The sequence below is a fragment of the Pongo pygmaeus genome, chromosome 11 (assembly GCF_028885625.2).
Source record: "Pongo pygmaeus isolate AG05252 chromosome 11, NHGRI_mPonPyg2-v2.0_pri, whole genome shotgun sequence".
NCBI lineage: Eukaryota > Metazoa > Chordata > Mammalia > Primates > Hominidae > Pongo > Pongo pygmaeus.
Window position 1 is genome coordinate 39,615,111 of NC_072384.2, and position 27,640 is coordinate 39,642,750.

The window sequence follows — 27,640 nt, forward strand, 5'->3', positions numbered from 1 at the left end:
TACTAATGTTAACTGTATTAATATCACACCACTCTGTGGGTTCTTTGAAATATTTTCAGTTGCATTTACACAGCTCTGATATCAGAAGGCTCCTTCAAATAATATAACTCAATGATAAGTAAATCAGACTCACCTATATTTTCCATCTCTAGTCTGATGCTAAAAGGTAGGTATAGCAATAACCATTCTAACAAAATAATGTGGAAATGCATCTAATGGAAATCTGATTTTCCATAAAGTACAATTTTGGGGAATAGAAAGGGACAGGACGAGCTTTGGCTTGTTTAGCACGGTTGTCATGCTACTGTGTATAGAACCTTTCCTTCTATTGCAATACGGAGTCTGACAGGCACAGGAAGGCAGGGAAAAGGATGAAGTTAAGGGGAGTGTTTCTATTCCATGAAGACAGAAAATGCCTTCTCTACTGTGCATTGAAAAATGATACAATGAAATCAGTTTTCCCCTGGAGTGTGTTATGTTCTAAGGATATAAAAATGCCATGTTTACTAAAACAGATTTCTCAGAATATTTAAGCTACATAAAGGAATTTTCTTATTTTTAAAAACTACCCAACACAAGCTCTTAAATATGTAGAATTTCATTTAAATAAGTCAGTCAACAATTTTTTATAAAGTATTTAACACTTCATTGTAGAAACATAGGCAAAATGACTATATTATAACCAAAATGAAAAATACTGTTCAATTTAAAAAATGTACTTAAACAAGAACCTGAAAAAGTTTATGATACGCATAACATTGTTCAAGCAAAATTGCACTAGTATTACATAAATCAATAGTTTATAAAGGCCTCAATATGGCAAAGTTTAGAAATAGGTAGTATGCATGCACATAGTACAACAAAAAGTCTTCTTATAAAACAGCAGTTTTTTAATGCTTGTACAAAGGGATAAAGAGCAACCACATATTTAACATATTTCATCTGTTAGGTTAATACATTATGACAGCTAAAAGTCAGTCATGTCTATCAGAGGAACAAAAAGCCCTCCAAAACTTGTGAATAAATCTTTTGTGCCTTTAAAGATATTTGTATAAAAATGCTATCCTTTTTTTTATATATACAACTTAAATCACACTCGTTACAACTCAAATTTGAAAATAAACCAAACGTGAATGGGGTCCATGCGTTCTGTAAAACCCAGAGAAACCTGAATACCAGAGCAACTGGTACAGCATTTAGACTCTCCACCTTTGATTATGGGCAGATCATTATTCTTCTACAACTTGGAAGGCCCTTGAATATATTTTGGATAGGGCAAATAATGGATTACTCATATTATATCTTGAAAATATTTACCAATCACTCTGTATACTAAAATGTCTGCTTTGCCCTTTGTTTTTGACCTAGCAAAGAGGATGCATTCACATAATTGAAATTCTGTCATTAATTTGTGTGCTTATATATTATTCTTTAGTGTTCAGTGTAGTAAGGGGTTGGGTTAATCTTCCACAAAATGGATGTGACTGGGAAGAAATACCTAAGACACAAGTACCCAATGCCCTGTTGTGCTCTAGGCTGGCTATTTATCTCGAGACTGAGGGAGAATAAAAGGTCTTATTCCATAGCAAGTGCAGTCGGCCAACTTTCAGTTATATTTTTGCTATGTTCTACCACCTAAATGTAACTATTGCTTACAAGGTGTATACATTTAGTACATCACATAGAGTCCACTAAGTTTTGGAAAATGTAGTCATCTGTGTTCATGCAAATTATTAATTTTACATATTTTTAAATTTTTTCCTTAAAATTCTCATCTATTGGTTGGCAATCTAAGGCTAATTTCAAAGCAGGTGATGCTGAACTTGTGAGAGCTATATATTTTCAGCAGAGTCTGAATCAATCTTTATGGGCACAAAGAAGAGAGTTGACCATTCAATCATTTTTCCATCAATTTAAACAGAAAAATAAAATGACACTGTATTACAGCTTTCAAACCATATAATGGAAAAGTGCAGAGATTCTCTTTGTTGATTAAGTACAACCAAAAAAGTTCATATAAAATAGATTGCTCATATTCACACTACAAAGGGATATGTTGTTTTTAATTTTAACAAATTCAAAGGTGTGTCATATCAGCAGCATTGTTGTAAATTGTACTGTAGTGCAGTTTTTTTTCATAAAAATACCATACAAATGGTCAATCAATAGTCATCAGCAAAAAATAAAACCCAAAAAACTCAGAAAACAATTAACCAGGAAAAAGATAAAGAGGTAATGCTGATGCCAAAACAAGTATAATACTGTTGGAACATACAAAAGTAATCCTTATATTTTATACATTTATACAGCATATAAAAGATATCACTGATTATGCCACTGTCTCTCTTATACCAATTTCTATTTTCTTTGGAAGCAGTTCTTTCCTTTCATCAACACTTCCTAAGGAGTTTCGACAGTTTTGCCCATCCATATATAATTTTGCATATACTGGATTAGAGTAATTTGTTGGCTGAAGGAGAAAAAAAATAAATATAATTTTATTATTGGTCTTGGCCGCATTATTTACTTGCTAGAATGTCCATCTCCTAATCGTAACAATATTTATATGCAATGCATTTAAGTTATTAAACAGTAATGATTTAAAGGTTATTTACATGTTATATTTACAGACTTTAGTCAACTCAAGCATGGTATTACATGAAACATAATTTTACATTTTGCAAGTAACTTGTGAACCTAAGAGGAGCTTTGCCATATATAAAAAGCCAGAAAAAAATCTTTGTGAAAGCTATGTTCACTGAGACTTTATTATAAAAGCATAAAATGTGAAACTAAATTGTCTTGTTTTCAGTTTTTCTGTTGTCCCTCTTATTGCTATTACAAGCCTATCAGTAGCAAGTAAGATGTGTTTTCAGAAAAGCATTTGGTGCTTATAATTTTTCAATATGAACTTAAAAACAAGTAAAAATATAAAGAAATGCATTAGTGTAGCAGATTTTTAAAGCAATATTTTTGCCTCAAACAACCTATGTGTACTTATTAGAAATATTTTTGGACTTTTTCAAAGAATTGTGATGTACATAGTCATCTCAAGTTTCACAAACACTTATAGCATTTTGAAGTAGAATAGAGGCATGCAGTAGCTGACCTCTTTGAGTTGGAAAACATATGCATATAATGTTCATTATTTAACAAATTGCAGTTTATCCCAAGAAAGTTTTGCCTAGTGTTGTTTGTTTTTGTTATTTTTTTTGTCTTTCCCAAAACAGTACATTAAATCTTAGTTACAACAAGGAAACATTATAATCTTTGAGCCATGCAATTGAGACAAACATGATAGAAAATGAGGATGAAAACAGTTGATGGGAAAGACGATAAGGGAGAGAATTCTCATCTCTAGGAATCTTGATGTGCATATTTTTATTCCTCTTCTGCTTAAAATGAACTATATAACTTTAGACAGAACAGCTTTCTCTAAACACCAGTTACTTAATTGAAACATTTTTTTGAGAATGGTTTTGTTAGACCATCTGTAATTTCTCAATATGATGACACATTTTAAAGTATAGTCTATTTAACTGCACGTCAAATTTGTATATATTAAATAAACCACTATGAGAGGAAATGAATAAAATCAGAAGTTTAAATTATTCAGTTTAAATTTCTGGCTAGAGCTTCTTTGCTAAGAATAACAAATACTCATGTTCACTGTTAAAGGACAATAACATTTCCAAATCCAGTAGAAGAGAGATTTCTACTTAATGGCTTGCCTAAAATGATAATGTTTTAGATGTAATCTTGCATAGACAGGACACATAACATAAGCCCCCAATTTAAATGCTATTTTGAAATCTCTTGTTAATTAAAAATTTAATTAAGAACAAGCCTCTAAGTCTAGTAATCAGTCTTTGATTGTGAGGGTTCTGTGATGAAATGGACATGAAATAATGAATATTCTTCTCTCACCCCAGCAGTTAGTGGTCCTTTCAAATCAGAGTTTAGGTAGATGGGCGGCGCTGTGTGTGGAAGCTTGAAAGCACTGGGTCCTCCCGCTATGTACCTGGCCTGTATATAAACAGAAAATGTTAGTTTCTGATCTAATATTATGGAATCACTTTTCATCGATACATATCATGTTAATTCATAAAAATAACATAAAAACACCCTTTAGCCTTACACCATTTACAGTGTGTTCATGTTAGCTTTAACAACTTAAAACAACTTAAAGTATCCAATATTAATATTATTAAAGATCCAATATTAATATTGGATCTTTGCTTCATAGGTAGACATTTCTCTCACAAAAGTCTTATTCAGAAAATATAAAAAATAGTCCAAGTAAGAATTGGCATGAATTTGAAGATAAAACTAGTACATATTAATTTATCTCTTTTAAACTCTTCAAACTATACTGTGGTTACCCCCATAGTCAAATCAATTTTATTAATTGTATTAAGTACTTTCAGTCTTTTTGATTATAAGATACCATTGAACTAGAAATTTTACCCTCTTTGAAAATAACAGAAATGAGTGTTCTACAAAATTTTTCTTCACATATAATGTAATTTATACTGATTGCACCATGCATATATCAAACCCTTGTAACAGAGTGAATCCTCTATAAAATTCATGATTATTAAGATTCACTACTGTCTAAACCTATTAGAACTAGCTGTTTTTTTTCTGTAGTTACTCATTTGACAACAATTCACATTTATATTCAAATATCAGGATCCAGCTACAATCAGTCTTCTAAGTCATATTTCATGCAATTTTGGTTATTCAGTCATCAAACTGGTAAATAAATATTTGAGTATTATGCTCTAAGTACATTAAAATATATCTGGGGGACACTGAAGCATAGTTTTATCTTCCTAGAGTAAATGTGAAAATTTTTAAATGTATAAAAAGCTATTCTCTTTAAGTGTACAAAATTGGATTAATTTTATCACTAGAAATAAAAATGATGAGGAAAAAATAAGAACCCTCCTTCATATGAAAAATGTGTAAAGTATATCCTCATTAGTCTATGTTATATGTATGAATACTATATTTTTATTCCTAAGAAAAATGCAAAGAATTTCAGAACTCTATTATTTAAGATGTCTTTCTCCTTCATAGATACAATAGATTATCAATAGCAATGTGTACAATATGTATTGTGTCTCCACTTCTGTGATATTTTAAAGCAGAAAATATCAAATGTAAGGTTACCAGGATTTTTTCATTGAAAAATTTCAGATGTAGGAGTGAATTTTAATAACTATAAAATTATGTCTAATTAGAAAAATATAATATTCTCTGATAGTACACAATGTATCCATGTGAAAAGATTGATTGATTTTCATAGAAGTGAATATTTGAGCATCAATTTTAGGCTTAGAAAGCCTAATCATGGATTCAGAACTAGACTGAATATGTGGGATCCTATTCAGATTCTTCAGGAACACCTATGACTGTGATTGAAAAATAATTTGAATGTAGACTGGCCACATTGGATATTTACAATGTAAAAGTGCATTTTGATGAAGTAACTTTTGTAAGTCAGAAAAATAAATAACTATTCAATAAATAAGCAAATAAACCAAGAAAAATTGTTTCATAATAGTAAATTGATACTCTTAATTTAGAGAAAAATATTCTAAAATTATCAGAAAGAATATTCAGATAATTCACTGAAATAAATCTTCACATTTAACTGGATAATTGTATCGTTTAGCTATTTCTCTTAAAAGTTGCCAACCTAAGCTTATAGTAAAAAAAAACTAACAAATATTTTTAAATTTAAAAGGCTGTGGATTGTCAGGCTATATGTATCAATGAAATGTTTTAAACTAGTAAGGATATTATGACAGATAGAAAAATATTTCTCAAAAGTGATTTAATTACAAAGAAGTCCAAGGACACAGCTTATCTGGCTCATCATTTAAACATTATTGGAAACAACATACTTATTTTGACAATAAAGTACTGTACTCTTTTATATTTAAAAAATACACTGACCAAGATTTTTACACTAAGCTGTGTATCTAGATTTGCTAATACCTCAACACATTTGATTAGAGCATTATTTTACATGAATTATACATATTTATGAGATATTGTGTTTTGTTATGTTTTTATACGTGTATACATTGCAGAAAAAAATCAGAGTATTTAGCATATCTATCACCTCATATATAGTTATGATTTTTTTGTGGTGAGAGCATTAAAAATCCTTTTCTAGCTATTTTTAAATATACAATACAATATTGTTAACCACCGTCACCTAACTGTGCAATAGAACACCAAAACTCATTCCTCTTATCTGACTGTGACTTTGTACCCATTGAACAACACCTATCTTCCTTCCTCCTCCCCTCTCCACCCTCTCGTAACCACTATTCTACTCTCTACTTCAATATTAACTTCTATAGATTCACATGTGAGTGAGTTCACGTGGTATTTGTCATTCTGTGCCTGGATTATTTCATATATGACAATATCATCCAGCTTTATCCATGTTGCCTCAAATGACAGAATTTCTTTCTTTTTCTATGGCTGAATAGCATTTTCTTTATTCATTGTTAATGCACACTTAGGTTGATTCTATATCTTGGCTACTGTGAATAATGCTGTAAAAATCAAAGTACAGGTATCTCTTCAATGTACTTATTTCCTACTTATTATATATCAATTAAAACAAAAAAAAATTTAAAAGAAGGATGCCATGTCTGAAGTGATGAAAACAAAACTATCTTGTAAGTATCCAGTTCCTACCAAACCAAAACCCCATAGAACCACACTGTAAGGAATACTGGGAGGAAGTGGGTAGAAAAGAAAATGTCTTACAAACTACTTTTCAGCCATATTTCTAGAGGCTGTGCATGTATTGGTCTTCTCCTTGCATATATTTCAAAATTGAAAGTCAGTGGCTTTACTTTATAATAGACCTTTATCTATCTATATATCTATCCATCCCCTGAAGACCTAAACAATTTGCTGTGTGATATCAATACTAAAACAATTTTTAAATGAGTTTTTCATTTGCTTTAGGTAAACAAAATTAGATAATGAATCATTTTTCGATAAAAAACATATAAAAATAAATAACATGTTTATAAGTGAACTGAGCAAATAAATACATGTTTTCTAAGATGTGTTACACTCAGCTTCAGGTGAATGCAGTCCATAATTGTACTTTCTCTTTAGAAGAGGCTATATCATTCAATACATCCTAAAGTCCCTTATTCTAACTTCAGATAACAGAAAAACTTGGTGAAATTCAGAACCATAAAACAGAGATGCAACTCAAGAATGTCAGTGCTCACTGCCCATTTTCTTAAGACATATTACCTTTGTTGGGTCTATCATAAAGCCAGGATCTAAAAGACCTCCATCGTTGTGATCATGATCTACCTCATACATGTTATAAGATGGATTGCCAATTTCTACATTTATTCCTCCATTGATAATAGGTTGTCTTCTAATTGTTTTTGTCCTAGAATATATAAACATTAATATGTGGGAGTTTTGTATAAATGTCACTATCAAGGCATATGAAATTATATTTATAGATTTACTGACTTATTTTGAAATAAATTGAATAAATGACATTTGTCAAGTAACAGAGGAACAAAAAGTAGTACATTGATAGGCCATTTTCCCAGTTGTTTTGACTTACTAAAAACACACTGGAAATAAATACCTCCTAAATAGCTGAAATGACATCATTTGAAATTGAATATTTACCAGTCTTTTTAAATTCTATTTTTTCTCCTTTCTGAAAACTATTGCAACAAAATAGTGATAAACTCTAAGATTGTTTTCAATCTCCAAGTTACATGGTTAGAATCCTGTTTTACATAATTCAAATACTGACTCAAAAGCTCTTGGTTTTCAAGCTTATTTTGTACAAGTGCAAGTTTGTTATGTGGTTATATTGCATAGTGTTGAAGCCTGGGCTTTTAGTATGTCCATCACCCAAATAATGTACGCTGTACACATTAGGTAATTTCTCATCAACCACCCCACTTTCATTTCCCGCCCTTCTAAATCTCCCATAGCTATCACCCTACACTCTATGTCAGTAATAATGGACATTATTTCACGTCCATTTGTAAGTGAGCACACATGGCTCTTGTCTTTCTGTAGACAACCTACTCCTCTAGATCTATAAGTTCATTTTCATATAAATTGAAATGATACTTCTAATGAGGTATAAGTGAATCAATGCACTGTTTGTGAACGAAATGTACAAATTGGAGATGTACATATGCATATCAGTATCACTGTATTGACATTACTAATCATACACATTAATATAAAAAGATGCTCCTCAGAGACCCTTGCTGTTTCAAGGAAAGACAACTGCAAATGTAAAATCCTACTTAACTTTTGAATAATATGATCTCTTGTCAGTTTTGCTAGAATATATAAATGGACCATTCCATTAACATAACATGGGAGAAGACTTGTCTAAATTATAATCAGTTAAAAGAGAGGTATAAAATGATTTGAAAAACATTGTATTTTACAGTTGGCATAACTAAATCATGTTTTAAAAAAATTAACAACAAACATTATGTTTCTGCACCTAGTTGTGTGATTTATTCACTGACTGCTAATCTAGAACATTGCATCTTACCTTCTTTTTCTTTTACAAAGCACTAAACCAATTACTAAGGTGGTTATCAAAGTCACCAAGAGGACGAGAGGCACAATGATGGCAATGCTTCCTGGAAAATAAATGAGTGAATAGATGAAGAAATAAAATGAAGTAAAAATTGCTAAAACTAAGTACTTTATTACACCAAATCACTTGACCATTGATATAATAAAAGCTTAGCCCAAATGTTTATATTTCGGGTTCATAATTATGTTATTGGAAAATCACTCTTCTCTTAAACACTTGATCTGATGGAAATGTTTCTTTAGATATCTTTCATTTATGTGTTGAATTTAAATACCTTAAGATTAGAGATCTAACTTTTTTGTTGATCTGTGTTTTGTGATTCCCATCACACACATTTACTAGCAATGATGCAAGTACCTGCTAGTACCTCTTTTTAAATCAACTAAGAATGAATAAACATTTACACAGTTTCACTGACCACATTCCCACCCTTAGTTTTGTTCCTTTAGTTATCCATACTTTCTGGTCAGGGGTCCATGTGACAAGTTAGGTGGCAGCCTGGTAAAACAAAAGGCGTATCAGTGTTTGATTTGGATGGAACCTTGGTGTAAATATTGGTTTCACAACTTACTTGAAGTGAGACCTTATGTAGGTTATTTAAATGCTTTGAGGCTCATGCTCTTCAACTGTAAAACACAGAGAAGACTTACCACAAAGGGAAGTTAGCTTGATTCCACAGAATTAGGGGGTGAAGACGTTCTCTTTCTCATGTTCTAGTTTCTGAACAGTTTCAGCAAGACATATTTTAGGAGTTTGGCTTATGTGGCAAATGTCAATTATTTTCCTTTCTTCCATATATGAGAAAGGTCTTGGGTACTAGCACTAACAGAATAGATCTTCAAAAATGATCAGTGAAATTTGTCTTTGTTTTTATGCATCTGAGCACAGGGAGGAGGCAAAATGGAGGAGACTTTGTTTTCCATGTATATACTAGATTAGCAATAGGGTAATCGATTTTTTTAGTCAGTGAGTAGGCAGACAACAATAGCCCATTGCTAATAATGTGACCCACAGGAGAATACACCCAAATATCACTTATTATAAGAAGAAAACTGAATACAGGGTTGCCTGATAACAGGAAAGTATGACGTAGCTAATATTAACTTTTCTTACTGAAAAATATCTAGTACACATGAAACAAAGGCTTTTGTCTACTTTGAATAAACTTCTGGTTGACAAGTCAACTTAATCACTGGTTAACCTAAGAAACCAAGCAGCCCAACAACTAGTTAAAATTTAACATGGAGATCTTGAATGGATTAAGAATAGAACATTAAAAATTCTTAAAGTATATGAATTTTTCATGCAAATACATGTGCATGTGAAAGTATCAAGGTAGAAATTAATGGTGATATGCACAATAACCAGCCACTTAGAACTGTATTATAAATATATAGATGTGTTTTAATAGCTTTATAGCCAGAGGATATCTGGGTGAGATAATCCATACTGGATCACTTGCCAAATACCGAAAAGGCTTCATTAAGAAAATTTCATGTATAAGATAAATCTCTAATTTAGAACTTGGAGAAATAACTCGTGTAAAATAACCAAATAACCATCTCTTCTATCCACTTATTTAGACACTTTCTAAAATGTAAAAGTCATTTTGTTTTTTCATGTAGTTATGAGAACTTACGGTGCTTGATATTACTATATTACCTCCTTTGTTTTGGGAAAGTGAACTTTATATGCATCTGTAATTTATTAGCAATTAATGAAAGAGAATCTGGCAGCTTGGATGGTAATTAACATTTGTTCACAAGTTTTAAATACCAGAGAACAGCTTGGTTTCTTCATAAACTATGACTTCAACTGATTGATCATGACTTTACAAATATATCTACTTCATTTTCCTCTAAAATTTGTGTAAAATTGGTGGGTGTAAAATACCTATCAATATAGTTTTAGGGTATATAAAATTTATTTTCTCTCAATGCAATTATAAATCATTTTTTAAAAATAGATTTTACTTGTTCTACAGTTTGACATTCCTATGAGGTAGGAAGCTGTTAATTAAGTATGCTAGAAAATGTTTCTTTTTTTCCCTTCATAGATGGCAGTTGCAATCCCATATATTACAGCATTTTGTGTTTAAGAGCCTAGACTTCTGATATGTTTATGTAACCAATCAAAGTAACTACTATAACACCTAGTGTCACCGATAAATAATGCAGGGTAGAAGATTGGCAAGTTTTCTTTTTAATTTTATAAAATAGTTTTTATTGCTGGAAACACAGGTATTTTTAAAATTATATAATAGATATTATAAAAATAAGTACTTTTTCCTAGTATTGTATATGACAGTAAATTTCATACTGTAAATACAATGATCAATCCCTATTGCAGGTCATGTTTTAACAGTACATTGTTAATAGAGTATTAGAAACTGTTTGAAAAACATAGACTGTGCTTATTAAGGGTGTAGTGATATCTCAACAACTTTCTCATAAAAAATAGAGCAAGTCTTTTTTGCAACATGGTTCTGAAACCTCATCACACAACATTTTTCCATTAGAAGAAAGAACTATTAAGTGCTGTGTTGAAGAGCCCCTTTCCATAGGACAGCTAGTACAGCATAGCAGTTGAGATAATGGAGCCAGGCTACCTCTATTCAAATCTGTTTTACTATTCATTACCAACATATGCTCAGGCACATTAATTATATTTGTCTCAATTTACTCATCTATAATATGGGTATCATCATTAATAGTTATCATACAGTATTATAGATAGGATTATGCCAATCAGAAAATACTACATACATGCTTAATAATCGATCAAAACACATGTTCTCATAGCACTCTGTACATGCTTCTATTTTGCACTTTTCACAATATAATGCATCAGTTTGTTTTTGAGATATTTGAGGGTACAATCTGTTTCTCTTTGTTCTGCAAATAGTGCAGTCCTTAGGATGTCATAGGGTCTATAAATTCAATTCTTATTTAGTAAATATATCTTAAGTGCTTGCTGTGCTCCAGACCCTGAACATATACTCTATTTTGCACTGAGGATAAAATGACCCTTCTCTTATATTGTTTGATGTATAACAGAATGACAAACAAATGGGTTCATTCACTATAGTAGCATGAATGCTGTATTAGGAAAGTATGCATTGTTCTGGGAATATAAAGGAGGTGCCTCCAACTAGATCTGGGGTGGAAGGAGACTAGTTTGTCTCCGAGGCTGAAGGAGCAAATCCTCTGTTGTCGGTGAAGAGACTTTAAAGGCCAAGAGGATTACGATTAAGGAAAAACAGTTGGGCTGGAGGGAGTGTGCTGGAAGGAGATGTGACTGCAATGGAAAGCAGAGGTGAGATTATGGAGTGTGTAAGCCATATAAATCAGATGAGCAATTGTACTATTTTTTTTTCTTTTTAAAAAGATGAAGAAAATTTAGGAAGGAACATCTACTGAATTTGATTCAACTTAGGAAAGAGAGAAGGTTAAGGATGGAACTTAAGTGTTGTTTCCATAGCCAGGTGGACTGGCTCAAGTCTCAGCTGAAGTATCACCACCTTTCAGCCATCCATATGGATGGACAGAAAGGCAAAATAAGGTATATGAAAATGACTGTGGATAGGAGGCAGTGATGAGATCATTTGGGAACTGAGCTTAAGATCCCTGTGGAATATAGGTGATACAGATACAGATATATCAAGCAAGCAGTGAAATATATGTCTCAAACTTAGGAGATAAATCAATATTGAGCATAGGAATTTTGAGGAATCAACAGAGTTGATAACTCATGTCAAGGATTATGTCTTGGCAAGGAGAGTGTATCTAGTGATAAACAGGTAAATTAGTCAAGCAGAAGAGAAAGAAAATAATGTCAAAAGGAAGAGAGAGTTGCTTCAAAAGAGGTAGAAGAGAAACCAGAAGTGTTCACTATCGTGAAGTTCAGAGGAAGAGAACATTTTATTTACTGATCAAATTTTCAATAGAACAATATTAGCATAAATTAAATAATTAAAATGACTGCCTTTGACATGTTGCTCTATACCCTGTTCTTAAGTTTGTTTATGGATATGTATAAATGTGGAGTATATGTATTTGTTGAAATTAGCATGCTTTCTTAAGCATTTTGGTACATTGTAATGTTAAAAATTGTAAAGAAAATATGTTCCCAACTTAGTAAAGGTGATCCTTCCAGTGGTCTTCAAGAGGCTGCCTATCACCTTGGTCCTGTATCTCTAACTTCACTTTGTACCACTACTCCCCCTTGTCCTCTTGATACCAGCACACTGGTCTTCCTTCAGTCTGCTGGACATGTCTAACTCTTTTTTGCTCCATGGTTGTTGTACCTGCTGTTCTTTATTCTTGTACCTTGAGCCTCAAGTCTCAGCTGAAGTACCACCACCTCAGAGAAAACACTCCTGGCCTCACTTTTCCCATGACATTCTCTATCTTTGCCCTTTTTATCTTTTTTGTTTTTGCTTCCTTCACGGACCAATCAAAACTCACAATTACTTTATACATTTGAATATTTCCTTTTTTATTTACTTCCTTGTTTTATTGCTGTTTACTCCATTAGAACCTCTGCTTCATGAGAAGAGGCACTGTCTGCTTTCCTCACTGACCTGTCTCTGGGATCTAGTGCAGTACTTGACACTTAGCAGAGACTTGATAAACCTTTGCTTTGGGAGAAATGGAAATAAAACATTATTTTGTTGTGTTTTTCAGTTATATCTCTATATCTGCAAATTTATAATTGCTGGTATAATATAACCAGTTTTTTTTCTGTATTAAAACATAGTGGACGATATAAAATGATAAAGACAAAGTAGCAAAAGAGATACAATGACCCCCTAACAGATATCTTGCCCTATTGTCACTATAGTAAAATGCAGCATCTCTACATTACTGCACCACAAATGCTGAGTATATTTGTGTCTTTCATAATTTCAGTAGATACAACAAACAACATAATTGAAACACTGATCATTCAATGCTGAATTTTATGTAAATTTTAAAATTTTATGTAAATTTAAAATAGAAGTATGCAATGAATATTTTATCATCCTGAGTTTAAAACTCTTCAAAATATCTTCAGGAAGAGTCAGACTAGATTTTTAAAATGGAACCTGAGCACAAAGCCCTAGATAATAGATCTGCCTAATTCCACAAGCTGCTTTTAGATACTTTAAACATCAAAAGCCAGTGAACATCACTACCACTATTTAGAGACGATTATGAAGGCTATGTACAAATCAGAAAAGTAAATCTCTGTATAAATTGATAGTAATCAGGCAGACAGAGGCAGTGTACTCTGGACTATGCCAGCAAAGGTCCACTGATGATAGAAATGCAGATTTGAAAACACAAACCTAAAGTTTCATCTTATTGGGCAGATGACTTCTGCTCAAGTTTGGGGAAGGTTTTACAACCATTCAAAACCACTAGATTTTACCCGAAATAATAAAAGTAATCCTCTTTCTTGGGAAAGGTCAGTTTAACTACCTTTTCCCTTCTTTCAGAGCTACTGAGGCAAGTTTCTCAAAGCATAAATGTCTGATAATAAGCATCTAATAGAGTCATTATTTGGTCAACTTCGATCAAGTTTGTGATAATTTGACATATATGTAGCTAATAGCCCTTTCAGAATGCATTGATAGTTCTATTAAATTTCATGACTTTAAATTAGTGATGGGAGAAAGAGCTTCAGAATCATTGGAAAGGGTTACAACTATTTGCAACTCTTTCCCCTATTTGATGTGCTTTACTTTAGAACTGTTGCATGTAATTAAAACCAGTTTCTTACATTTGCCCATGCAAATCGTTGGACACTCTCTAACGGGAACACCTGGAGCATTCCAGCTCCAAACCATTTTCCAAACACCAAACTTTCCCTTTGTGGATGGAGCTTATACAAAATTTCCAAATTCAATACACATTCCATGCTGTTTCTTGTCAGAGTTTTTAAAACTTTTTTTAAATTGTTTTTGATGCTCTAAAAAGGCTATGTATTTTCTTTATATTCGATCATTGAGAAACTACCATTAAAAAGGCTAAAATATCTTTTTAATTCCTAATTTATAAATGCAGCATGTTCTACAGCTTGATAACCTCAAATGCATTTCTTTCATTAATGCTCTTAACGATTGTTGAGTTTTGCAAATAGTTTATAAAATCATATATAAATTAATATGCCTCCAGAGTTATTACTGGTAGCATTAGTTTGAGCCCTAAGTCCTGGGAAGAGAGATAAAGTATTTTTTCTTTTCTTTTGCATATCAAATTAGGCACGACACATTTTGCCACTGCTAACCTTTTATCAACCAATTCCCCAAATCCCAGTGTCCTATTCCTACAATTATATATGCTCATAGCTTCCCTATGGCCTCTCCGTTCCCTGACCTAAGGAGAGCACACAAATTCTAAGATCAACTCAAAATGTTCCATAACTAAAAATCACTCACCTCACCTACCCAAATTTAAATATTCATGCCCAGGCTGTTTTTTCTAGACCTATTTTCCATTTTTCAAAGATGCCTAGGCTTATTTAAAAACCCCAATTAATCTCTAAATTAGGAAAAATTGGACAATGAAATCAAAACTGCCTGGGGGCAGAGACAACAAATAGGAATGTCAGCAAAGATGGGAAGCCTGCTTCTAGAGTACAAAAATGATACATTTTATACGTTAATAGTCTCTTTTCTGTTTCACTAACTCTGAAACAGTACGCTTTTTACTTGTTTTTATGAAATCCTTGTCACCAGCAGTAAAGGACTAGGGAAAAATGGCTAAGGTAAGCAATCTTCCATCAAGGATATTATTTTTTCTTTGAAAATTTATGTACACCCAATAGACAAATTTTTCAAAGGTTTTTCACTCATGGTCAAATTAATGACGTGTGTGAATTGGCAAACTTTATTTCAGACTTTTATTTTGAAAAACTTTATAACATCATTTCAGGTTGTCAGAAACTGTACACAGACACACAACGATGATACAGACACCCCTGACCCTAAGACTATGGCTGCACAAAAAAAATTTGCAAAAATGTTGATCTATATTTTAATATACTTCAACACCAATACTTTAAAGATAAAGAAGCAATAAATCAACTTAGATCTTTAAGAATTGCTTGTTAACTTGCTTCTCTTCCAGACTAACCAATAAAGTCGGTCTTTTTCCCCCCACGACACATTGAAATGCATTCCAAGATAATACACTTTGCTCTAATTAAAACATGGAATTATTTTTCTTCTGGAGCATTTTCACATACATTGTGATATCTGCCACTTTTTCAGCTGATGAACATTTCCAAAGAAAAGCTTATGCTAGGTTAGCAGATGTGCATTCTGAAAACTCCCCACATTTGAGATAAACTCTCAGCCTAAAAGAACATGTACACACTGGATCCTGTAATTAGATGAGAGCTCAGTTCTTCCTCTTTCAAAAACACCTCGATTGCAGTGAATCTCTTATAAAATTCTATGAAGAAGATTTTCTAAGACTCATCTCACTCAATAATGACATAAAAATGATTTATATACAGTGTAGATTACCCAAAATATTAATCTGAGAAACTTACTTGTGCTGATATGATCAGACTTGCTGCTCTTTGGGGCTGGCCTTTCACACTGTGTGCCTGACCAGTTGGTGGAGCATCTAAAAATATCCAAACAACAAACAAAACAGATCGGTGAATAACAAAGCGCAGAAGTCTGCTAATGTAGTAATTTTAACCAAATGAAATGTTATAGGATCCAGTCATCACAAATTCATGAATATTACATAGAGATTTCTGCTGATTTCTTGCATATTGTTAGTTTGCTGAGTGTAACTTTCATTGGACTTCATTTGTTAAAATACTTTTTAAAATGTAGGTTTGTAGACATTTTACTTATTCTGTGTTAAAATTGGCACATTTTATAGCGATATTGAAATCTTGATTAAGAATTGGAAACTGATTTGAGAGTTACAGAAAATTACAAGTGGCCACTTACAAAAATTGAGTTTGCATATTAAGCAAATCCTTCCATAAGTATCTGTGTCTTTTTCTGGTTGTTCTAAGTCCAGAGTGGAACTAACTACCAAACAGCAAACATTCATCTGTCTCAGAGTTCAAGCTGTGGAGTTTTTACTCTCCTAAGCAGAGATAACAAAATACAGAGCTTTCCCATTTTAAATCATACTTTTATTACTATGAAGTCAAGAGAATGTGCCCAAGTTTTTATTGGGAGAAGTTGTTTTTCCCATGTAAGTACTGTGACACTATGATAAGAAGTAGAAGACAAGAATAATAGATCTGATTAAAAGCCATTATTTAAACATAAATTGCAACTATGAAATTAGCTGGTTGCATCAAAATAAATGCTGGAACAGTTTTAGTTGTGTTTAAACAATGTCTATTGGCTAACATAAGATGCCTTTGTGCATCTGTCACAGGAAATCCACAGAGAAACAATTTAATTGGCTTCAGTTCTTAGTTAAAATGACTATCAAATACCACCATATCAAGAATAGCTGTACACAATAAAAAAACAGCTTCCAGAGCCATTCCAAGTGGAACTCTCTGGGCATGGCAGGCCAAACGAAATAACTGCAATTTCAGTGTCTCTGCCAATTCGGGCATAGCCAATTTTGATATCTGAGGCTGCTTCCTGAAGTAAGCATCTATGATGCTATACGAATTATTTGTGATAGTCGTAAAATCAGTATTGGCTGTCCTAAAACATGGGCAAATTCTCATAAAATCATTATTACTGACAAAGTCAAATAATAAACATAAAACTGTGTTTCAAAGAAGCATATATAGACTTGAACGCAATTGGCAATAAGGACACTATTAGATAAGAGTTATTTAATTAATAAATGATAAATTTAAAACTATGAATATGGAGCATGATTTAAATGAAAATTAATATCATTATATTATGATTCAGGGCATCACTCATAAATTAGCTCAACTTTTGTTACATCATAAAAAGCTAACACATTATATAATTTTCTATACATCATGTTTATTATAAACCATAATACAAGTAAATCATTAACACAGATAAAGGCATTTAAGGCCAAGTCTATGACTCTGTCTGTATTAATAGAGTTAGGTAACGAAATAGGCATATTTTCAAATCATTAGAATAAAGTGAACAACAAATAAAATCATTGTGTTTGTTTTTTCTTTTTAATTTGTGGTATTTGCAGATGAATGATCTAGAAAAATGGTCCAATTCTTCATATATTGTAATCATTGACACAGTCCACAGATAGTTCAAAATAATATATTTGGGAACATTTTGCAAATATGTTCTTGGAGTGAATTCTAATGATTGTGAAAGGCTTTTTGTGTTATGTAGCTTTACATCTGTCAAATCTTTTTAATTTACCCCCGAGAATATTTCATATGCTCCACTGAAAAACCAATGCTGACTGCTTAGTTATTTCATTATGTATTAATAGCTGTTTTGTACAAGTCTACATGTACAAGTCTACATACAATTATTTTGAATTATTGATTAAAATATCAAAATTTGCTTAATACATTATCTCATTTAAAAGAAAAAAAAACTAAATCAGGTTCATCTTAGATAAGTGACCCAAGGCATATTTTATTGTGTTACTGAAAAAAGAACCTCTGGGACTCATTATTACACTTTTGGAAAAGATTTGAAGTCAGAAAGTGGAATTGCTTGAGAATTAGAAGATTAAATGCTACTTAATCATATTATGGTTCTGACATTGAACATCATGTATTTTTAATAATTTATAAAGTAATTATATTTTGAGATCTCCAGATTAGCAGAAAGAGATTTTTAAATAAAGAGGATAAGGATAGTGTGATTCTAATTCCAAACTCTAGAATTATTTAAGTAGGACAGGTATTTGTTAATATTACGGTATATTTCCTAATTTATCCATGGCTTAGGGTCCAGTATTTATGATAGGTAAAAGAAGTCACCTGCTAGTGGTCATAATCCTCTCCTCTTTTAAATTGTGGGAGCCCATTTAAATTCATAATCTTTACAGAATATTTTACTTATTATATATTGGAAAAAACTCAAAGACTGTACTGGAGAAATAATTTTAACAGTTATACATCTTAATGTGCTGATGATCACTTTACCATTCTCCTTATACTCCTTATAAAATAACGTTTTATGGCCAAAGATAAAATACGTTCCACTGTTCTACATTGTCTCAGTCTTAAAAAATCTCTTTTGAGTTATTAAATAGAAATCATTATTCTTGTTGCCTACCTTACAAAATTATAACTTAAGGCATTTGCTGCTCCACAAGTTCTTCCAGTGGTTGATTTAAGACCAAGTATCTTTGTCATCTTTATAGCAATGCATAAATCTTCATACTTTAAGTAGACTACAATGATCAAAGCCATTAATGGCAGAGCATTTAAGAAATAAAATTTGTGCAGATCATCAAAATCTCCTGTCCAATTCCCCGCTGAATTATTTGCATAACCTTGCTGACTATAATTTCTCTGGCATCTATCTCTTTTTTATTATTCCTCAAGCAAAATCCATATTCCATGTGCTGGTCATCTTTAATCTGTACTATTGCAATCCACTATTCTCTGCTATTCATCCGGGGACAATTATCTTCAAGTTAGCCCTGCACAACCCTGCTAGGCAATCTTTTCTTGTTTTTTTGTTTTGTTTTGTTTTGTTTTGTTTTCTCTCACCGTAGCAAACAGCTCTGTATCATTCATGTTAAAATTGCAGACATTTCCCACTGCCCTTAGTCTTAGGACAATGAAAATCAGCTTTATCTTATGTGCTGATCACTATACAACTGTAAATTATTTAACGTTTTAAACAATTCCATGAATTTTAACCAAGTATCATTGGATCAGGAACAGACGGATGGATAGACAGATAGACAGGTAGGTAGGTAGATAAACAGATACTTATTGACTATTCAAATAATTATTTATCCTTCTTTCTTTACATCATCAAATGAAGGTACTGCTCTTAGCAGTTTCCTGCTGTCAATAGCTGCATGGTAAAGGGTATTGATTTAACATTCTTTGACTTCTTTTTTTTCCTAGCATTATTTAATGCTAAATTGTTTCCTTAATCTTATTCTTCCATTTCCGTAACAGTTGTATGTATAAGTGCTCTTAATTACAGCATATTTTATGGTATTCCCTTTATGTTCCAGACTAGAATAATGATTATGAAAAATGAGAAATGTTAAAATTCAGATTCTGGGGCCCCATATATCAGAGAATTCAAGTAACTTGGGATTGTGGTCAGCATTCTTCATTTTAACAAGGTGAATCTGATGTAAATAGTTCACAAGTCACACTTCAAGAAATATTTGAGATACATTATTATTATATTCTTATAGGCTTTGTTCTTATAACAAATATCATCCGATGTCTTATTGTGAGGATGAGAATAATAATATACAAGCCCAGCATGATCGCTCAAAAGATAAAATAAGCTATGTAGAAGTTCCCTACACAATACCTGGAGTGTGCTTATTTGTTTATTTATTTTTTGTAATTAATTCTCATCTGAATGTTACTGTATGAAACACATGGTGAGTTAATTTATCGTGTCCCTGAGCAGTTTGTGCAATTATTATATAGCTATAATATGTTTTGTTTCAATTATAATTTTCTGTAGCATAGGGGAATAACTTCGTATAAAAGCTAGAGTGTACAAATATTACTAGGAAGCACAGTAAACACTTTTAGAATATTAAAATAAGTTTGGCTTTTATAAGGGGACAAACTATAATCTTTAAAATGAAAGTTATTACATTTAGCAGCATAACTGTAAGACATATAAACTGTCTAAAATAATAACTCTGAAATAGTAGAGTAATTATTACAAAGAGAATTAAAATGAGATATAAAAAGGTATAATAAAATCTTCAGATATTGTCCTTCCCGTAACAATGATCAATGTATGTGAACTGCTCTTGTCATTTTGCAGAAATGTGGTCTAGAGTCACCCACTTTGGGAGGACTTCAAAATAAAATAATGAGATTAATATCTGCTCTTTCTTTTCATCAAATTTAAAGGTCATGGGATTCTTCTGACCACAGTGAAATTCAAAGGTGAACCTTAAAGCAATTTAAAATTGAATTTATCCTCTTATATATATGTGCAATGTTGCCCTTATTAACCATGATGATGGAGGCATTCAGAAAGAAAAATCTTTTAATATACCCTTTTCTTTCTCTACACGGGAAAAAAATAAGTGGCACAATGGGATTAAAGAAGCCTTGGAAAAATTGTGCATGGTGTCATGCATGTCTCAGTGCCCTTAAAATCTCATTCAATAAAAATAAAAAATGATTACAGGTTATGCATCAATTTATGCAAAAGCATTTTGCATAATAGTGAAGAAAATCAGTATAGTGAAGAAAATCAGAAAAACACAAAGTTACTTACAAAATACTTTGTTTCTGGTTAACTCATCAAATTACACTCTTTTGGTGGTGAGCATATAAAACTACATTTATATAATATTTCTCACTTGAAAGGTCTACACTGTATGTATCCCCTGTGTCTTTTATACTCACTTCCCTTGCAGATAGTAGCATGACAAGACACACACACACACACACACACACACACACAAAAGCAACAAACAAAATAAAAACAAAAAACCTAGCATTTGGGGACAGATACTTAGATATTTATTCATCTGCTTAATTTTACTTTAAAACCTTTCCATCTGTTTTTTTTGTAACAATAGATAAAATTAGGTAATTTAAAAATTCTTAGATGAAATTATTTCAAGTATACATAAGGATTCTCAATTTTTATAACATGCTTCAAAAATTTTCTATCTCAACTTTTATGTGAAATGTTACATGAGGTTCAGTTAACACTAAACTTTGTGCTAGATCCTAGTATAGGTACTTTCATATAAAAATGTACTCATATCTAACTTCTATAAGAATCCTATGAGTAGACGTTATATGCTGTATAAAATGAGGAAGCGCATGTTTAAATAATCTGCCTACAGAAGCAGAATAAGTGGTAGAAATAAAATATGGCACTATTATTTAATCATTGTTTTAGATGACAATGCCATGATCCTTTTAATTCAGTACAGAAGTAGGAAGAAATGCTTTTCCTTTCTTTCTCATGCCCAGGAGAGTACCAGCCTCTTAATTTAAATGTAAAAATATTATTTGAACAAATGCAAATAAATGCATTTTTTTTCCATTGTAAAAGTGTAAGAATTATCACACTGCCTTGGACCTGTGGTCAGCTGTGCCCAATAATCTGTCCCTGTCTGTGACAGTGAGGGACATATTAATCTCCTTCTTGAAATCAACATCACATTTGTGGTGTTCCAAAATACTGTAGATGTATCTAATATATCTTTAAAGATCTATCATTCATAAATTCATCTAAAATGTACAAACATAAATATACCCTTATGTCTCAATTCATACAATTTGGAACGTCTACAGCAAGTTACCGTATATTTCATTCATTTGGTATTTTTCAACAAATGCTTTGGTACTATCATTTCTATTTATTCAATACTGTTCCCAATCCAAATTTGACTGTTAATATTTTCTATGAGAATAGCTAGGTGTTACTTTGCATTCTTTATTCAAATAGCTTAAAGTAGTATCTTAAATTTATGTTTATTGTAATAAATTTACTTGATTCAACTCTATAATAATACACTAAAATGCCTAGTTTTAAACTATTACAGTAAAGATTTGTTAACTAATACTTATGAGATCAGTAAGTCAAAACTAAATTGTAATACTGAGAAAATTTGATCATAAAGAGTTTTTGATTTCTGAGAAGTGTTAATGTGGTAAAGTAAAAAGATAAATGATATATTCAATAAAGTTTTTATTGAACTAATTTAGGAAAAGGTAAAAATTAATGAGAAGTTTCTATTGAAGAGGTGGCCATGAAAGAAATAAAATTAATAAAATGGATTATTTAAAGTAATTTTTAAGAATGGAGGAGAAACATAAAAGAGAAGATAAAATTTAGTTTACCAAGAAATGATTCTTAAAAGGAAGTTTGTTAAGTTTGGGTGATTTAAGTTAAAATGTTTAAACATAAAATGTTGTGCAGTCCGCTTGAGTAGAAGTGGTCACTGAAGTGTTAAACGATGACTAAATACATATTTAAAAAATATCTCCAGTGATGGAAAACTTTTATCATCTAGATAGTCCAGAGAAAACTTTACTGAAAGCTGATGAGGAAGATACAGGTATTTTTCTGAGTGAGAAGACAATTTCTATTTAAGTGAATACATTACATGCATCAACTGAAAAGGAAAAGGAACAATCATAAAATTAATATTAAGTAATATGGTGGATGTAATTGAAGACATAAAAGTAGGCCATTACATTAGAAACAGTGGTTACAATTCTAGAGCTAAAGGTGGGAAGAAAAATGGAATGTGTGCTGCAATACTAGTGGAAAGCTCCCAAGATGAAGGCCAATTCTAAAATTGGTTTAAAAATACAAAGCCATGGGGGGAAATCTCAATGCTTAGTGCCATACAGATAAGGTAGCTAGCTTGCTACCTAAATATCTTATGTTTTAGCTCAAAGTGAGAGTAAACAATAAAGATTTCTTCTACAAAAACCCAACAAAGGCCCTTCCTAATTTCTTAGGGTCTCAGAGGTACAGGGTTATGAGACTTGAAATCATAAAGGCGATGTCTGGCATATTCAACTGCAGTTATTAAGCACTATTTGACATATATTTATTCTGTACAAATTTAGGGCAATAGTAGGATATCAGGAGGTGTTATTACAAGGTTTTGAGTATGTGAATGTCTTAATTAGTGCAATATGTAACTCTGATTCTCTGAAAATATTCAATTCACTTTCAGTTCCAGTGCTAATGTGCTGAAATACTGATGTTAGCTACTTGAATATTTTAAAGTCTGAAACATTGGGAAATGAATAAGACATACAAATGGTGATCAGATATCTGGTACTTCAGCATAGTCCTTGTTCTAGTTCCAAGATTTCTTTTTTTGTTGCTTTTATTTATTTTTATTTTTATTTTGTTGTTGTTGTTGTTGGTTTGTTTTGTTTTGTTTTGAGATGGAGTCTTGCTCTGTTGCCCAGGCTGGAGTTCAGTGGCATGATCTCAGATGACTGCAACCTCCGCCTTCTGGGTTCAAGCAGTTCTCCTGCCTCAGCCCCCTGAGTAGCAGGGATTACAGGCACGTGCCACCACACCCGGCTGATTTTTGTAATTTTAGTAGAGATGGGGTTTCACCATGTTGGTCAGGCTGGTTTCGAACTCCTGACCTTGTTATCCTCCCACCTCGGCCTCTGAAAGTGCTGGAATTACAGGAGTGAGCCACCGTGCCTGGACCCAAGATTTCTTAATGATTTCTACATAGCTACCAAAATGTAACACCAAAGCTTTCTTGGGACGTTGTGTTAGTGTAAATTTCAACTAACCATTTACTAGCATTTAGCTTTCTTCAAAATCTGGAAACTACACTCTCAAAATATTTTTAAAATTTGTAATTGTTTAAAAATAATCTAATCAAAAAATTGAAATAAACAGATTAAATGAGAAAGATTTGTTTAAATCAAGCTTCAATATGAATTAACAAATTTGTCTATCTTACATAAATGTTAATTAGTCATAAAACTCTTACCAGATTTGTTTAACATTTATAGGAAGATGTTGCAGACAGAAATTTCTGAAAGCATATGACAAAATTACCCATTCACACACATTTCTTTCCTAATCCCAGTGTTATATTACTTTTCTTAGACCCAAAGTGAGAAGGTTTAAGTAGGAAATGCCCAAAAAATTGATTCAGGAGGTAGAGACAAATGTCTTCACTAAATCTAAAATGCTATGAAATATTACAGTAGTATTTTACATTACAGAGAATACTACTATTTGAGGTGAGTCATAAATATCTTTACATATTTGATCACTGTACAATCACAAGTATACTATATTTTTTATTTCTCTACTTAAATATGCATTCATAAATATCTAACAGCACCTTTGCCTATGACTATGCTAGACTATGATTTACCTAAAGGTAGAGATTATTGATTATTCATCTTTGTCTTCCCTCATTTCTTGAACAGTATCCAGTAAATACCCAATAGATATATTTTGCTGATCAATGTATTTGCTGTTTGACAAATGAATAGATGAATGCATGAAAACATGGAAGAGGCATAGTTGAATACATAGGAATGCACATACATATACAGAGGTCTCATATGTGTGTGCATTCCCTATTCTGCAAAGAATGTATAGCATCATTCATAAGAACATGCTTTCACCTAATTATCAATCAGTCATTTCTCACTGAAAGGAATGTTAATCCACTGTGGGAAACATTTTACGTATAAGACCAGATAAAATAAGTTTTTAAATTTTATTCCTTCTTTCTTTCATTCACTCATTCTTTAATTCATTAATTCTTCCATTTCTAAATGAGATGATTACATTCTAGTACTTGGGCGTAATGTAAATTATATTTATTCAGTCGTGTAAATTGTGTATCATTCAGTTCTTGTCCCAGGATAACAAAAATTTAATTACAGAAGTATTTGCTTGATGGGTACTTTAATGTGAAAAACGATTTTATGTAAAAAACAAATATACAATTAAATGTAATTTAATTCCATCAATTCATTTAAATAAATGATTATTTTAAATTTAAGTGCTGGTATGGATGACACAAATACTGTATGCAAGTTTTGGAATTAGCCAGGCCTGGGTTGAAATCTAGGCTCCTCTCCTTACAAAAGATTATCTTCAAGCAAGTCACCTCATTTCAAATTACTCATTTCTCATAACAAGGGAGAGAAATACTTCCCGTGTGCATCACACATTGCACTCAGATTCAGATCTAGCCTCTTATATTTTAACCTTAGTCTCCCCCTTAAATCTTTCTTTCTTCTTTTACAGTTTTAATTTTTCTATTTTGTATGGTTTTCTCTTCTTTATTCCTTCCTTTTTTTTATTTTTTATTTTATTTTATTTGTTGTTTTAGACAGAGTCTTGCTTTGTTGTCAGGCTGGAGTGCAGTGGCGCGATCTCAGCTCACTGCAACCTCTGCCTCCCAGGTTCAAGCGATTCTCCTGCCTCAGACCCCTGAGTAGCTGGGACTACAGGCGTGCACCACCAAGCCTGGCTAATTTTTGTATTTTTGGTAGAGATGGGGTTTCAGCATGTTGGCTAGGATGGTCTCAATTTCTTGACCTTGTGATCTGCCTGCCTCAGCTTCCCAAAGTGCTGGGATTACAGGCATGAGCTACCGCGCCCAACCCTTCTTTTTGTTTTTGTAAGGCAATAAAACTCAGCAAAAAAAAAAATTTTTGCAGGTTTTTTGAGAGATTGAGATAAAATGTACATAAAATTTGTATCATCTGAGTTAGTTTAACCCAGCTGATAAATAATATTATGAATATTAAATTTAAAAAGTGTATATGGCGTACCAATATCAATATAATTATAATGTCTGATTTTATTTCCAACAGAAAAAAATAGGCTTAAGTTTTTCTACTCCTTTAACATGATAGCTTTTTCTGCTACCATCCTAATGTGATGATAATATCAGCAATTATTAATCTATTTTTTATTCTTAAGCAAATTTTGCTGGTAGGCATATGAGTCTAATTCTTGTCTAGGAATTGTATAAAGTTAATTTGGGATCAAGTGCTAGGTTGAAGGTTAATTAATCTAATTTTATTGACTTGTTTAAGCACAGAACATGAGCATGAAATAAACCTTTGTCGTTACAAACATCTGAAATATGAGGTTGTTTGTTTATAGCAGTAAAATCTAAGAAAAGTGGTCTAATAAAGACAAAATAATTTAAATGGATAAACAGTTAAGAGTTATACAATTAATATGTAAGGTATTGGGTTTGGTTTATTTGGTTATTCTTATCTAGTGATTATATTTAAGGCCAAGAATATGTCCCAAAATCAAGGGAAAATAACATGATTACATTAGAGCTGCTTGATAATAGCGGCCCGAAACACAGCTATGTAATTGTTCTTTATTAAGCAGTGCCACTTGTACCTCGAAGCACAAACTAGAGTTTAAACTTGGACAGAAAAATATGATGTGTGTTCCTTTTGTTCCCTGTGGCATGACTGGCATGGTGAAAGCTAAAGTAACCTACAACCTCTTACCTAGAATCATAAAGGATAGATATTGATGTGACAGTTTTTCTCGGCCTTTACTGCTCCAAAACACATGCACATTGCAGATTTTGTTCTTTGAAAATATGCGAAGGGGGAGAAAGCAAATCAGGGACATACAATGTCCTGACTTTTGAAATGTGGACAACACGGGATGCTGAAGTTGAATTGCTCAATATCCCTGCCGAAAAGTTGTGGTCTGTTTGAAATCACTCATGACAACTTCCTTAGGCTCTTCTTAAGCATTCTCTAAGGGGCCACAAGGTCACTGGTCCACATGGAGGAGTGCTGCTCAGCCTGACAGCAGGACCAGTGAAGAGCAAATTGTGCAGCCAGCCTCCTTTCTACAAGGCCAATGTTTTGAGGAACCAAAGCCATAATTAGCCATCACAATGTAGAGGAATAATTCCTTTCTAAAACTTGTGACAGAAACAGAACTCATTATCTTCCTCCCAAATGTGTTCCAACAAAGACTTCTCCAATACCTGTGCATTTTCTTATGTATTACTCACCCTAAGGACTTGGAAAATAATGCTGAACACTTAATAAAATAATTAGATTGGAACAATCACAAAACTGAAGAATATGACAAAGTGCTTAATTCAGATCACTCTCTAAATGAATGTCCCTTTGGTACTTACATATTCACCTTGCATCCTTCTGCCTTAAAAAAAAATCCCCCCTAAAAATGTTTAAGATCTATTTCCTGCCCATGCTTTCTAAGGTAATTGAGGGAGGACACCCTAAATAGAACTTGAGCTGGCTTTACATATTGTAGCCCCCTTCCCAGTCACTACTACTGTCACTGTCATTGCACTACTAACCTTTCGTTTATGCCAAATTTTACCTAATTTTCAATAACAAGCACTTTTTAAAAATACTCTTTTTTATTGC

The 27,640-nt window shown here is 32.2% G+C and overlaps 1 protein-coding gene across 1 annotated transcript in view; it reads right to left on the reverse strand.

The window, feature by feature from the left end:
* Positions 1–688: 688 nt before the first annotated feature.
* LRP1B (LDL receptor related protein 1B) overlaps positions 689–27,640 on the reverse strand; it is a 1,896,287-nt gene continuing 1,869,335 nt past the window's right edge. Inside the window, exons 87-91 of the mRNA XM_054478394.2 lie at positions 16,175–16,251; positions 8,588–8,678; positions 7,297–7,441; positions 3,928–4,026; positions 689–2,470 (exon numbers count right to left, since the gene is read on the reverse strand). Coding sequence (XP_054334369.1) covers positions 2,330–2,470; positions 3,928–4,026; positions 7,297–7,441; positions 8,588–8,678; positions 16,175–16,251 — 553 coding nt within the window. The 3' untranslated portion in view covers positions 689–2,329. The remainder of the gene's footprint in view (positions 2,471–3,927; positions 4,027–7,296; positions 7,442–8,587; positions 8,679–16,174; positions 16,252–27,640) is intronic.